This window comes from Plecotus auritus (assembly GCF_963455305.1).
Source record: "Plecotus auritus genome assembly, chromosome: 1".
Lineage (NCBI taxonomy): Eukaryota > Metazoa > Chordata > Mammalia > Chiroptera > Vespertilionidae > Plecotus > Plecotus auritus.
Window position 1 is genome coordinate 148,941,222 of NC_137770.1, and position 16,020 is coordinate 148,957,241.

At 41.4% G+C, this 16,020-nt stretch overlaps 1 protein-coding gene across 2 annotated transcripts in view; it reads left to right on the forward strand.

Annotated features, from left to right (window-relative positions):
* The window catches only part of RSU1 (Ras suppressor protein 1), a 196,079-nt gene that overhangs the window by 36,316 nt on the left and 143,743 nt on the right, over positions 1-16,020 (forward strand). For both annotated transcript variants that reach the window (XM_080666111.1, XM_080666112.1), the window contains exons 5-7: positions 5,685-5,803; positions 8,739-8,821; positions 9,101-9,215. In XM_080666111.1, coding sequence (XP_080522237.1) covers positions 5,685-5,803; positions 8,739-8,821; positions 9,101-9,215 — 317 coding nt within the window. The remainder of the gene's footprint in view (positions 1-5,684; positions 5,804-8,738; positions 8,822-9,100; positions 9,216-16,020) is intronic.

Sequence of the window (16,020 nt, forward strand, 5' to 3'; positions counted from 1 at the left end):
AGATCTCTTTGAGAACTAATTGAGAAGCTAATTGTTGGTGCAATAAGGGTTGTTTTTTTTTTTTTTCTTTTACTGTACTTTGTTTCCAATAAAAGTTTATTTCAGTGATATTGATCCTGAAGGGACTTATTTGCTTAGCTATAACTATTCAGGCCAGTTGTAATGTGGTTGACGCTGCTCTCTGTGTTAAGTAGAGGTAGTTCACAAAGCACCTTCCTTTTCTGAGGATAGGGTACATTTCTTAACATGGCTTTCTTGATTCTTGCAATTCTTTTATTTAGTCAAGAGGTTCTAATCTTATGGCTGTCTTTAAACAAAGATGAAGAGAGGAAGTTTGGTTCAGTTGAGGTTGCAGAAGCAGGTATCAAGGAAGAATAATCCCTTGCTCCATGTATTACTTTATAGTTTTCAAAGTCCTCATGCCAGCATTTGGCCCTCTCAACCATGACAAGGGAGGGCAGGCAGGCACTCCTGCTTTCATGTCCAGGAGAGGAAGCCAAGCCCTTTCCGAGAGGTGAAGTGACTTGCTCCCGATGGCCCCCACCGTTAGGGGCCATGCCAGGCAGAGGACCCCGTCCGTCAGACATCATAGATACCACCCAGAACTTGGGCTTCTGAATGCCAGCTTCATTGTTACAGCTCTCAGATAAAACTGCCCACTCATGCTTTATTCACTGTGCAAAGTAATATATTCATGAAATCATAGCCATTAAATGCTCTAGTAAGGTAGTGATTTACATGGAGTGGTAATAGAAGCTGGCCAGGTATTTATCAATTTAATAAGAAGCAATCATGGGGAAAAATCTCATTCATGGAATGAGTTTTAGTTTAGTTCATTCTTTCTACGGGGAGTTTTGGTTAGACACTCTTTATTTTGATGTTCATTCTGGTTGAGAGATGATCTTTTTAAGATCCATGAGCATTTTTTCCCCCTAATGTCAGAGGGGAAGTAGTGTTTAAAGGAGGGGAAAGAACACTTTAGGTCAGATGGGATTTCCCCCTATCAATAAGGAGACTATATACCCAAAGAAAGGATCTTCCCTTTAGATCTTTGTTTTGAAAATTATTGTTATACTATTTAATTTGCATCTGTAAAGAATCTAAAACTAGATACATATACTAGATATATAAAACTACATATATTCTTACTATTAATTTTTTCATGTATTAAATTAGTTGTTATTTACATATCAGGTGCTAGGAACAGTACCTGGCACATAGTAAGCAGTACATAAGTGATAACTATTATCATCACCATTGGTTGTTGTTTTTTTATTCATTTATTTTGTGACTATGTAAGTGCCTATTCTGCATCAAGAACTTTGCTGGTGTTGGGAACCAGTGGTGAAAATCACAGTCCCTGGCGGTAAGAATAGGGGCAGAGCTGGCTGTTAGCAAACAGTGACAGTGTACAGCTGGGTCACTGATGTATGGCAGATTCTAGAAGTGCAGGGGGAGAGGGAGCAGGGGGCACAGTAGTCTACAGGGAAGATTCTCAGGGGAAGAGATCCTGTAGGGGTAGTATTTGAGCCCAGACTTGATGCATCAGAAGGAATTTCTCAGACTCCAAGCAGTGGGAAGACATCTCTCATTGTGAGAATGACATGTTTGAAAGCTCAGAGCCCTGCACGTTCCGGGCATTGCAGGTGGTTTGGTGTTGCTGAGTAAGAAATGTGAGGGAAGGTGTGGTATGGAAAGAGGGGAGAAGAGAAACATGAATCTCTGCTCTTCATTTAATGAGTATTTCTTGAGCTTCCGACTATGTACCCAGCTGTGTTGTAGGTAGTGGCCATCCAGCCCATATGGGGCATCCATCACAGTTGGGGAAGTAGGCTGTAAACAAATAAATCATCAGCAAGGAGTCAATGTGCTAATGAAGGTAAACAGATAAGTCATCAGCAAGGAGTCAATGTGCTAATGAAGGGCCTGTGTGTCAAATAAAGGCGGTCCAATTTTATCACGCTGACCATTGAGGACTTTGCACAGCAGAGTGGCAGGAAAGATAGGGGGTCAGATTTTTCCACGAAGGATGTGTGAAGAGAGGCTGCAGGGAGGAATGGCTGGAGGTCAGGAGCCTCATGAGAATGCTAGATTAACGTTCCTGGTGAACTTGGGCAGTGTGAATGGAGGCAGGGGAGGGATGCTCTGTGAAAAATACAGAGGAGGTAAAACTGGCAAGATGGTTATGGATGAGATGGGATGATACCTAGATATCTGCTGTGGGCAGCTGAAATAGAAACACAGGTGGAGCCAGGTTTTGGAAGATCCTGAGCTCAGAATTTGTTTGGCTGGGTTCCAGGTGCCTTAGGATGGAGTTGTAAAGGTTCTTTTTTATTGAATGTATCTTAGTCACCTCTTTATTGTCCTAGGAACTGTTTGCATATTTCCAGCTCTCAGTGCTTTATTGATTGTGTAAAGTTTTCTGTATTTAATTATCTAGCTACATAGATAGGGTTGTCAAAGTTTGAACTAAATTCTTAGTTCTCTGGGAAAGGAATTAAGATGAGTTTCAAGAAAGGATACTTCTGTCCTCAATGGCATACGGTATTATACTTGCACAGTTCTGTTTAAGGCAAGCTATATAGAGCACACTCCTTAGACTAAGCAGCCTGAATGAAAATATACACACTGAGATGCTACAGTTAGGCCACATGCATGCCTAATCTGAATGGCACACTCAACCAGACTCTGCTTTTTAAGTTTATATAGTATTTGCTCTTTATTCCGGTGAAAGGATGTTTAGGCCATCTGAATAAATAAAGGAAAGTTGAGTTATGTTCTTAATTCTTTAAATGTGTCTCACTTTATGAGTTATTTCCCAACAAATGTAAAGCCACATAAGGGTACATGTTAGTAATTATTTCAAGGATAATCTCATTTCTAGAGGGACGTGGCCAGCTGTTCTGGTATAACTTTCCACTATGAGAGGCTAGAGCTCATCTCATGAACAGTTAGGAGTTTTCACCAAGCACAGCGCTGAGTGTTTATGGATTTGGATTTTTGATGTTTATATTTCCTGCTAAGTGTATGAACAGGTCACTGTGGAGGTGAGAAAGAGTCTTGCCTTCAGCTGGGAAGGTTTTATTGAATTAAGAAGAGCTAGGAGAACCTCCAGAGATCCAAATGTTCCAAAAGGGAAGCATTAGTATGGGCTTTCCTGTGGCTTTTGAGGAAGAGAGAAAAAAATCTGATTTTGTAAGTTTCTCCGTCACATGCAGGCGTTTTCCCATTTTCAGTACATTCTATATTTGCATTTAGAAAATGTCCACATGCAAACATAGAATTGGTGCCACTTGGCATTGTTGAGCCACAACCTTGGAGTGACTTGGGTAAGCTGGTTTGGTGCAAATAGAAAAACCACCCTTGATAGTTGAGGTTTCTACCGTGATCTCCTAAAGTGAGCTTGCCTTTTTGGGGCTGAGTCAGAATTCCTCTCAGACCTCCTCCTGAAGTACAGTTGTAGTTATAGCTGTCATTTCTCGAGAACCCACTTAGTAGCCATGGGTTGTTTTAAGTGCTTCATGTGTTTCCTCTCATCCTCCTGGCGATCCTGCCGGGAAGGTATTGTTAGCCTTATTTTACAGATGAAGAGGAATTGGGTCTCAGAGAGGCTGAATAACTTTTCCAAGTTATTGGAGCAGGTTCTAGATCTGGACTTCAAACCTAGATCTGTTCTTCCACTGCCTCTACTATAACCTCTCCTGGACATCTTGAGTGGCAGTGCTCCATCTACATCCCACCCATGTAGATGGAGGTAGATGTTAGTGCCCACTGTGGGGGAAGCTTCCTGCACGCCCCCTCATTTTGCAGAGAGAGAGAGACTTTCTCTGGTTGTTATGTGAGTGCTGGTGTCCAGGGAACCAGCCAGTATCCTTACGGTTTCTTGCGTTGTTTGTAGCTGGGGCTATTGGCAACACCGCTTCTGGACCTTCAGAGTCATTTCAGTCAGGGCTCCCTTTCCACCCACCAGGTCAGTGGGCCTCCTCCTGTCCCATACTGCTGTCAGCTGTACAGGGCTCTGCTGTGTTCCTGACCTTTGGGAGGGATTGGTTTACTGCTCAAAGAGAAAGAAAACCTGCTGTTTAGTAGATTCAGGCTCACTATATGAGGAGATGAGATAGGGACTCTCTTCAGTGAGATGCCCCTGGCTTCCAAGGCAGCGATTTTTGCCTGGTGTGCCACAGGACTTTTTAAAACATGCAATACCTGCTAGTCAGGGCACTGAGGTCTTTCCCCTAGATTGTCAAATAAAAAAATAACAACAGCCAACACAACAATAGCCATCAGGTGTGAATGAATAAAACTTATGACTATTCTTTCTTTGTCGGATCGACAAAAAATATTTCTTCTGGTGGGCTGCATAATTTTGGTAATTAGTTTGTGTGCCGTGAGATGAAAAAGTTTGAAAATCACCGACTTTAGGTATACTTCCGTGCACTTCCCACTATTTTGGGCTTTTTCTTCAGTTGCATCGGAGTCTAATGATTAGGAGTGCCTTGCCTTCCATGAGGTGCTGGGTGCTCTCAGACACCTGTCACCCTCATCAGCTGAGTTAAAAGTCCTTGGTCCTTAACCTCTCTCAGCCTATTTCCCCATCTCAACATTACAGAGATGATTATAAGTGCTGTCCTGCCTATAATACATGATAGTTTTGGTGATTCAGGTGAAATACATGATATAAATGTGCTTCACAAATTGTGAATTCATGGAGGGTATTTTGTTAAATGTAAAGTTAACCTAGGACTTTTCTACGCATTCAGAGGTGGTCACTCTTTCGAGGCCTGGTTGGTGGGTGTGGTCAGGATTGTAGCTCATATGAGAAGGATGGATGTCTAGAATTATTTGTAGTGTCACAGTTCCTCCCACCTTTCCACATCTGCCAGTCTGTATTAGATTAAAAAAAAGATTTTAAAATCACTTTTAACTGCACAAAGTTCAGAACTGTGTTAAGAAAAATAGGTGCTTGAAAAAAATGATAAAAGAGAGTAATAGAAAAAAAATTTCCTTACATTTCATTGGAGATTTTATATATATATTTTCAATTGTAGTAAAATACACATACCATAAAATTTAACATCTTAACCATTTTAAGTGTATGATTCAGTTGTGTTAAGTCTATTCACACTGTTGTGCAGTCAATCTCCAGAAGTTTCTCATCATGCAAAACTGAAACTCTACACCCATGAAACAACTGCTCCCCATTTTCCCTCCCTCAGTCCCTTGTAACCACCATTCTAATTGGACATCCATTTGAATGTTAGAAGCTGCAGAACAAAAAAGTGATCAGCTCTCCAGCCCCCCACCTTTCCGCTTGGGAGAAATAAGTGAAATAAAGTTAAGTCTGAAAACTACAAAGCTTACTGTGTCTCTTTTGAGGTGTTATTGCTACATCCATAGGGAAGTTTTCTCTAGAAGACAGATATTTTTGTGAAGATTTAATTTTCTGTGTAAAACAATGATTGAGCATCACCATTGGAGAAAGTGACAACGAAGACATTTTCAAATATTTCATGGCCTAGACTAAAAATACTAGGCTCATTAAATAACATAGTGATCATAGAACTATGGCCTCTTTTAAGCTTTCAGCCCCTCACATAGGGCTCTTAGACTTGTGACATAGGTGATCTGAGTATTCAGCTAAACATGTTTTATATATGATGTCTTGGTTTTTTCTCCACCCACAGCATGAATAGACTAAACACTTTGCCTCGAGGATTTGGCTCTCTCCCGGCTCTTGAGGTCCTTGATTTGACTTATAACAACTTGAATGAAAATTCCCTTCCTGGAAACTTCTTCTACCTGAGTAAGAAACTTCTACTTCTATAATTCTCCTTAAAATGGTACTTTGCGCCAAAACCGGTTTGGCTCAGTGGATAGAGCGTCAGCCTGTGGACTGAAGGGTCCCAGGTTCGATTCCGGTCAAGGGCACGTAACTTGGCTGCGGGCACATCCCCAGTGGGGGGTGTGCAAGAGGCAGCTGATCGATGTTTCTCTCTCATCGATGTTTCTAACTCTCTATCCCTCTTCCTTCCTCTCTGTAAAAAATCAATAAAATATATTTAAAAAACAAACCCAAAAAAATGGTACTTTGCGTTCTAAAAAAGGTATTTATTTGCCAAGGCCCAAACTCCAAGACAAATTGGGCATATAGATTTTTTTCTTTACAGATTCCTTTTGAGTTTTCTTTCATAGCTCAGCAGTATGTGTACTTGATATACACTGAGTGGCCAGATTATTATGATCTCTGAACGCATAATAATCTGACCACTCAGTGTATATCCTATATAATAAAAGGCTAATATGCAAATTGTCCCCTCGACCAGGAGTTAGACCAGCAGGCAGGCCGGCCAACCGCCCATGTTCCATCCCCCTGGTCAGGCTGGCTGGACCCCACCCATGCACAAATTCATGTACCGGGCCTCTAATATATATATATACTGAGTGGCCAGATTATTATGCGTTCAGAGATCATAATAATCTGGCCACTCGTGTATAGTTATCTGACACCATTGCACTGAAGTGGACTTTAATAATAATGTCATATTAACTTTCTGATAGAAATTATATATCTAAATGAGATACTTAGCTAAGGAGTTTGAGTTTCTTTTTTTAAAGAACATGCAAAAATGTAATAATATATGTGTTGCAGGTAACTTTTTGTAGGATATTTGCCCAAAGATATTCCAATCACTTATTTATAAAAATGTCTATCAATAAACTACTGACAGAATTTTTAAAATTTCCAACCATGATTATTGTTTTAATCCTTTTAAAAAGTGCTCTTATTGCCCTAGACGGTTTGGCTCAGTGGATAGAGCATCTGATTGCGGACTGAAGGGTCCCAGGTTTGATTCCTGTCAAGGGCACATGCCTGGGTTGTGGGCTCGGTCCAACGTGCAGGAGGCAGCCAATCAATGATTCTCTCTCATCATTGATGTTTCTGTCTTTCTCTTCCTCTCCCTTCCTCTCTAAAATCAGTAAAAAATATTTTTAAAAAGTGCTCTTATTGATGTATTCTATTTTGTTGATAGTATATAATTAAACACACTTTAGCTTTTCATATTGCAAACAGATTCTTGTTGCAAATGCTCGTAAATTTAGGAAAAACTTATTTTCTCAAGAACTTGTGAAATATTTAGGAAAGAGTTACTTTCCTTCAGTGAGTGTTCTGCTTGTCCAAATAGCGACATGTATGGCATCCAGAAATACTGAATTTTCTGAGCTAGTTTCTAAAGTTACATTTTTTTACCTTATCTATACCTTCTCTCAGACTTCCTCAAGCATGTGAAAACAACTCAAATATTTTCTTGGGCTGTGGAATAAATTGTTTTTATTATGTAAATTAATATACAATTCTGTCGAATTTTAAAACATTAGAATGTAAATGAATGCAACAAGAAAACATACATCTGCTTATACTCCTTTTTGGTTGAGGATAAAAAGATTCTTTGGGGTTTTAGTAGTTTGGATCATGTTACCATTGTGTAATACTCTGAACAAATTTCTGATTATTGGTATTCTGCCTAAGTTAGTGTTTTCTCTATTTTTAGACTCCAGGTCATTATTTTAGCCCCTTTGTCTTTATTTATTTTGGTTGTTAAGGCCATAGAAACAAGTAATAATATAGTTGACCCTTGAACACACAGACTTGAACTTCAAAGGCAGGTCTACTTATGTAGATTTTTTAAAATAAATACAGTAAATATATTTTCTCTTATGATTTTTGCACTAACATTTTTTCTTTAGCTTACATTATTGTAAGAAGACTGGTATGGTATATACTACACATAACATACAAAATAATGTGTTAATCGGCTATGTTTTCGGTAAAGCTTCCAGTCAACAGGAGGCTATTAGTAGTTAAGTTTTTGGGGAGTCAAAAGTTATGTGTGGGTCTTTGACTGTGCAGGGAGTCCTTGCCTCTAACCTCCTCATGGGTCAGGGGTCAACTGTAATGAGTCTGATTATGGAAACAGTGATTATGGCTTCCACCACCAGAAAGAAAGCCTTTTAGTGATTGATTGATTTTTAACACTAGAGGCCCAGTGCACGAATTTGTGCATGGGTGAGGTCCCTCGGCCTGGCTGGCGATTGGGGCCAATTGGGGCCGTCTTATCCAATCCCGATCAGGGCCAGCCAGCCAGGGCGAGGGACTGCGGGAGGTTGGCCGGCTGCAGGAGGTTGACTGTGGGAGTGCACTGACCACCAGGGGGGCAGCTCCTGTGTTGAGTGTCTGCCTTCTGGTAGTCAGTGCATCTTGATAGTGACCGGTCATTCAGTCGGCTGGTTGTAATGGTCACTTAGGCTTTTATATATATGGATAGTTCTCTTTACATGAAAGAGCCCTTTTGCCTTAAGTATTGATATAAGTGACACAGTGGTTTTCTTTGTTTTACTTTGGATGCAAATGGGGTAAGAAATGTGAATCGGAAGTAATAGGAGAAAAATAGCTATCTTTTCTGATGGTATATTGACATTTTGTGCCAAAAACTACTGGTGCTCACAATTGTTAATTGTGTCAGTTCTCTTGGATATAGATGTTTTCCTGAACACACCAGCCCCACAATAAGCCAGTAAATCTAAGTTTGACCTGCTTGTTATTATTGTGAGCCCTAGGTATGTCACAGGCTTCTCACCAAGCCAGGGTTATTAATCAAAGCTGACGCCCTTGTATTGATCAGACCTCAAATGGTTGGGTTTCATGTCACCCTGTTTATATATTGCTGTTTAATTTGCAGCCACCCTGCGTGCACTCTATCTAAGTGACAACGATTTTGAAATCCTGCCGCCAGATATTGGGAAGCTCACAAAGTTGCAGATAGTAAGTAATTTATCTAAATTCTGAGAAAATCAATTTACTTCTGCAGCCTCTGTAGGAGTAGAATCAAGTCAATTTGAGCAGGAGTAGGGTTTGTTCTACAGGAATAAACCACTACTCTCGGAACTGTTTCTTGTTCATCTGTAGTCACTTGTAAATAAATTGAAAGGATTGAGGCTTAAAGAAGAGAGGGCATGGAAGAGGACAGAGTTTATGTTGAACGCCTCTTTAAGGGAATTTATGTGAAATTGTTTTGACAACTCCTTGTTTTCTTCTATTTAGCTCAGCCTTAGGGATAACGACCTGATCTCGCTGCCTAAGGAAATCGGGGAGCTTACTCAGCTTAAGGAGCTTCACATTCAGGGGAACCGCCTGACCGTTCTGCCCCCAGAACTAGGTAAGGTTGCTGATGAATGAGCTTACTTCTGGATTTAATTAATACCGATTACCCAAGTGCAACAATTCTGAACAACCCTCCCTCCTCTTGCTGGCAATACCCTCCACCGAGGCACCCAGTTCTGATCATTTACTAGCATTTGTGATTGACCAGCATTCAGCTGTGCCAGGTTTGACCTACCATGGCTCTGCATTCAGTGGCTGCTGCTGCAGTGTCTCAGAAATGGCTGATGAGAGATGACCCAGCCCAGCTGCCTGCCCCTGCAGTGAAAAGAGCCCAGATCCGTGGTGATTCTTTTTATCTATGGCTCCTCTTTTACTAGCTGGGGATGGGTTTTGTTTTTTCAATCAAACCAACACTCTTACTTTTTTTAATCCTGTATTTTTAAATTTTAATTTCTTGAAAACTTAACAAATAGTTGTGTTTTTTACAGCTGCTTGAACACCTTTTTCAGTCATGAATTTGGTTTTCTCCTGATTCCACCTCCAGTGGGAATTTGAAATGTGTTCTAGCTGGGAATTCCTCTGTCCTATCCCGTTTCCCGTTGGCAGCTGAATCTTACTACTCTGCCTGGTCACTCAAGTGGCCCCTGTGGCTTCTTACCTTCCTCGGAAATAACATCCAAAGCTGTTCTTCTGTTACTAGGCTACGCTACTCTTCCAGAAAAGGCTCGAGTTCACTTTGCTTATGCACACCCTCAGTATCCTCTCATTTCTTCTATACATCGAACTGAGTTGTTTCTCAAACTAAGACTTTGCTTTTCTGCCCCAAAATACCATCATTTTAAAAAACACACTTAACCCAATGTAAGCTCACTCAGAGCAGGGGCTTCTATATTTGTTCTCCCCTGCTTATTATGTACATGGGGCATGTGCTCAAGGAATATGTCCTGAATGATTAATGAAATGAGACCCTCGGATAGGCTAGCAAGGTTTTGGAAAGGCTACGAGCAGGCAGTCTGACTTCTGTTCAGAGCTGTGCTGTTCAGCATGCAAGCCACAAGCCACATATCAAGTGTTCAGTAGCCACGTGTGGAAAATGCAGATAGAGAACACTTCCATCAGCACAGTAAGTTCTGTTGGGCAGCGCTGGTCTAAAGGAAAAGCATTCACGTGCTTCCATGGAACAAATGGAAAGTTTTATCCCCACTTTTCCCATATCCTTGAGCTCCTTTGTCAGTGTAAAAGGTCTAGAGAGAGTTGTGCTGCTTTTCAGCACCTCCCCTTCTCTGAGTTACAAGTAGTCCAATCTCACTTAGGAGCAGGCTACAGGATCAAGAAAATGTCCTTGCAAACCGTTCAAAAAATACATATTTTTATTGATTTCGGAGAGAGGGAGAGAGAAAGAAACATCAATGATGAGAGAGAGAATCATTGATCAGCTGCCTCCTGCACACCCCACACTTGGGAGTGAGCCCACAAACTGGGCATGTGCCCTTGACTGGAATTGAACTTTGACCTCCTGGTTCATGGGTCAAAGTTCAACCACTGAGCCACATTGCCTGACAAAAATGTTTTAAGGCAGAAAACTTCTTTCAAAAGGAAGATTCTATACAGTGATTGGTAGACACAGGTGTTAGCTTTGGTAATACCAGGCAAGCTTTTGCACAATAGGAGTACCTGCTCCCTCCCAACCTGTGAAATGAGAATTTCCCTGCATGAGAATTTCCCTGCATGAGACTAGTTCTTGTCTAATTTGGTAAAGCTTACTTGGTGCATCCTTGACTAGTCTTACTACTCTGCCTGGTCACTCAGGTGGCCCCTGTGGCCTCTTACCTTACCTTGTCTATTAGGAGAAATGAAAAATAAAGTGTATTTTGTTGTTTTATCTTACTTCATTTGTCAAGTAGTGAGGCAGTGTAGGGCATTAGATTAATCAATTATTTATATCAGATAATAATTTGTTAGAAAAAATCTAGTTGGACCTACACATACCTATGTATTTATATCTTAAGATCTTACATTGCTTATCCTATTTAAATACTGCATATTTGTTATCATATTTGTCTAATATTTCTGTTAAGCTCTCTGATAACAACTTACATGTTTTTTATTCAGCAGTGGAATTAAGGAGAAAGTCTTTAAATAACTTAATTTTTTGTGTGAGCCATATCTAGGAAAGCTTAATCTTAACATCTGCCTGGTGGCAGTTTTCCCTAATTATAGGTAAACACTTAGCTGGAAATAAATGATAAACCCCTGGGAGTTTCTGTTACAAATATAACCTCAAGATGAAAACAGATGTATTACTTATTTTTAAACACTGATTGTTTAAAAAGTCAAGAATAATAAATAGTGATATAATAATATCACTAGCCAGCATGTGTTCTCTCCTGTCCTTGTCATAAGTACAGTAAGCTGACTTTTTAGAGGTGAGGAAACAGGCTTGGAGAGGATAGGTGACACGTTCCTAGGGACACAGTGAGTCACAGAGGTGAGATCTGAACCCTGACTGACTGTCCTCCAGGTCCACATTCCTAACCAATGTGTGGTCCTCCTTCCCATTTGTGCCAGTAGTAGAAGGATTCCTAGAAAACGGTTTCCGAGTGTGAATACAATGCGGCATTGCTTGCTTCCCCAGGCCATGGCAGGGGGACAGATGACACAATATGGCCAGTCACATGGCCGACTGGCTGGTATGCGAGCAGCAGGGGCTAGGGTAAACCTGCAAAATGCTGATGAGGTGGCCTCTGGGAAACAAATTGCTAATCACCTTTTCCACTCCATGCCAGTTGCACTGTCGCTGTCATTCTTTCCTCAGTGAACACCCAGCCACAGCAGGAGTGCCTGTCTGTGTGTTGGATACACAAGGTGCTCATATGGCCAAGGGCCAGTGTGGGGCCTGATGTACTTGAACCTTCCTGTATCTGTCCCACCAGCATCCACTGGCTGCAGGTTTGCTCTGGCTGCATTTAAAAGTGTGGATAATGGTCTTTTCCCTGTAATTTATTTTTTATATATCTGAAAAGCAAGTTAAGTGCTTTGGAGATTTCTGTGAAATTTCCTTTAAAAATAAGTTCAGAGTTTATTAACTGGAAACCTAGTTGGTTAGAGTATTTGGGTCAAGCAAGGGAATCCAATTGGGTTCTGACCTGTCAGATATAAGAACATTCAGGGACACAGCAAAATAAAGTCAAGGGCTTGAATGGAGTTTAACATGTAATTTTATTACTTTCCTTTTGTTGTGTAACCCTGAATAAGTTACTTTAACTGTTATGTCCGATTCCTACACAGTAACTCACTTGATTTGATGTTAGTCCAGTTTATCCATTGAAAATTAGATATAAATTGGGTCTATCATTTACCCATCCATTTATTCATTCATTCATACATTTACTGAGTTCCTATTTTAGGCCAGGTCTTGTCTCCAAAGGAACTTACTTTTTGAATAAAGTAAAATTCACATATTCAGCAACTGTTTATTAAGCCCTGGTTTTATGTTTTATTTTCTGGAGATACAACAAGAGACGAAGCATGTCTTGTGGCATTCTAGTTGGGAAGGATGAATGGATGATGGATGGATAGCATATCAGATATAAGTGCTCTAGGAAGAAAAACCAGCATGGGAGGGAATGTCCATATTGGGGGTAGGGGGGTGTTGCTCTATTACAGAGTCAGCAGGGAAAGCTTCACTACTATGATGGTGTCTTTTAAGCAGAGACCTTAGGGAGGGAGCTTCTCTGGCTGAGGGAATAGCAAGTGCCAGGGAATGAGGTGGGCTTGTATGTTGAGGGATAACAGCAAGATTAGTGTAGCTGGGACTGAGTGAGCAGAGGGGAGAGCTGGAAGAGATGAGCTTAGATAGGAAGTGGGGACTGCATCCTGTGGGAACTTCTGTGCATTGTAAGGACTTTGGCCTTTACTCAGGGTGAGATAGCGCAGGAGCATGAATAATGGCCCAAAGATGCCCTCGTCCTAATCCAGAACCTGGGATATGTTACCTCACATGGTAAAAGGACTGTACAGATGTGATTTAGAATCTTGAGATGGGGATATTATTCTGCATTACCCAGGTAAGCCCACTATAGTTATAGGGTCCTTAAAGGGAGAGAAGCAGGAGGGTAAGAGAAAGTACAAAGTAGATGTGATGACAGAATCATGAGGGTGGAGTCATGCATGGAAGGGGCCATGAGCCAAGAAATGCAGGCAGCCTTCAGAAGCTGAAGAAGCCAAGAGAATGGATTTCCTCCTGAAGCCTCCAGAGGAATGCTACCCTCTGCATTCATCCAGCTGGCAGTAATGGTCAGATTCTGGGCCTGTCTCTAAGGCAGAACTGACAGGAATTGGTGTCAATTTAGGTGAGGGGTGTAAGAGTGAAGATTGCCTGTGAGGAATTGGGCCTGGGTAATGGAAAGGATGGAGAACATTATGGGAAGGGTAGTTTAGGAGATGGGGAGAGGAGAGGAGTTAGGGTGTCTTAAGTCTGAGATGCCTTTTGGATTTTTAATTGAGAAGGCAATTGGACATTAGAATCTGGAGTTCATAGGAGAGGTCTGGCTGCATAGGTAATTTGGGGCATTATCAGCAGACCCAATGCCACAGATTGGATGTGGTTGCTTGGATGTGACTATAGAGGTTGGAGGATTGGTCCATGCAGCACTGTGCTTCCTCAGCACTGAATCCAGAAGGGCCGGGTACCTGACTAGGCCAGACTGGCTCCCAGGCAGGCATCTGTGCCAGATCAGGGACTGTGGCTTCCCCTGGAGGCCCCACGACGGCTCCAGTGCTAGTGCAGTGGGACGCTTGTGCTTCATAGGAAAACTGCGTTTCCCAACGCGTATAGATAACTGTGCCAGCGAAGGAGTGAAATAGACACAACTGACATTTCCTGAGTCTGCCTAAATCCAATGTCTCTTTTGGGACCAGTATTTTCAGCTCACAGCCAGTCTCTTCCTCTGAAAAAGCAGCAACACGCCTAACTGGAGTTTCACCCACTTTTAATTAGCTGAATGGAGAAAAGGCATTGGTAGGGCAGGAAGGAAACGCAGGCATCCCCACCTAGCCTCAGAGTAGATGAAGGCCCAGAATAGACAGCCTAACGGTGATGTCAGAGCTGGTAGCTCTGTGGGCATTCCTCTGTTCCACTTCTGTATTTTCTTACACACGAGACAGTTGTCCTATGAGATGAAGATGTGAAATGTGTTTTGCCTGGTCTCTTCCTTAAGTTCTCTAGGGTTCAGTTGCTTGTTCTGGATGGAATCATTACTGGTTTTGTGGCTTCTGCACAGTCATGGGACCTCTTCTTTTGCAGGTGTTTGCCCTTGGAGAAGGAAATGGCATAGGTCGGCTAGGCATGCAACGAAGCACGTGTTTTAGATATCAGAGCCTTATCTACACGAGTTGGAGCAGTGCATGGGAGGGCTGTATGCAATGCTACAGGCACCTGGGGCCAGTGGGCCTGGTGTCCTATGCACGGTGTCAGTAGTCAATGGCAGCTTTTATTACAGAAATATGAAGAGCATATGCATTCTTTCTAGCTTTCAAGGGTGGAAAGAAGTATTAATCACATTCAGAGAGTAAGTGACGTCATGAATTGAAAATTTCCCTCCAATTGTATTCTGTAGAATGAACAGAATGAACAAAGAGTAGTATACCAGTCTAAATTTCTTCCTATTATACTTCTTAATCCTTTTCTTTATGGTTGTTAAGAAGCTAAAGGAAAGTACTTTCTCTTGGAGGTGAGCAGGAAGGAAATGAGTATTCGTTTTTTGGTCTTCAAATTTCTGATTTAAAATGTCTTATTGTCTCTTGTGTTATTGTCATTCTGTCAATTGATTCCCAGTTATCTTATCGAGGTGTTTAAACACAGGTTTTTTTTTAAATTAAATGGATTGGGATGACATTGGTCAACATGAATATATAGGTTTCATGTGTGAGTTTCTTTGTTACAAGATCTGTATATCCAGATGTTTTAACACATTTAAAAAAATTTTTTTTTAATATATTTTATTGATTTTTTACAGAGAGGAAGGAAGAGGGATAGAGAGTTAGAAACATCGATGAGAGAGAAACATCGATCAGTTGCCTCCTGCACACCTCCCACTGGGGATGTGCCCGCAACCAAGTTACATGCCCTTGACCGGAATCGAACCTGGGACCCTTCAGTCCACAGGCTGACACTCCATCCACTGAGCCAAACCGGTTTTGGCTGTTTTAACACATTTTAATGTATACAGTAGATTGTAGAGGTTTGACTCATCATAGAGGCTTGGGCTCAAGTCTTACTCTTTACCCCAAGTTCATGCTCTGTGACTGTGGATAAGTTATTTTACCTTCTCATAGTTGTCTCATGTAGAATGAGGGTAGTAATAGCCCCTTCTCATAGTTTTTTTTGTAGGATTAAAAGAATAATCTATGTAAACAACTTTGCCTCATGGCAAGATTAAATAAAAATCCTCAGTAAATATTAAGTAAATGAACATGTACATTGGTGCATGTGTGTGTAGGTGCATACACACAGGATTTTTTATACTATTAGGCTGTATTTAGAGGCTGGCTTTCTCAAACTCCTGGGCTCTTCTAAAACAGACTAAGCCTAGAGGTTGCTCAGAGTCCCACACCTTTGACAGTAGAGAAATGCAGTTAGTGGCTGAGCACCTGGTGAGAAAGATTGACCTAGAAGGTCCAAGAGCCAGTCACACACTTTGATTGGTCGGTTTATCACACAGATAAAAGAGAAGCTGTGAATTAGTTTCTTGCGTGAAAGCTGAGAAGACTCATTGGAGGTGACAGAAGAGCTAGGAATGGGAAGAGGGGGCAAGAAGAGAGTGAAGGTCAGATGGGGAGCAGCTCCACATGGGGAATAC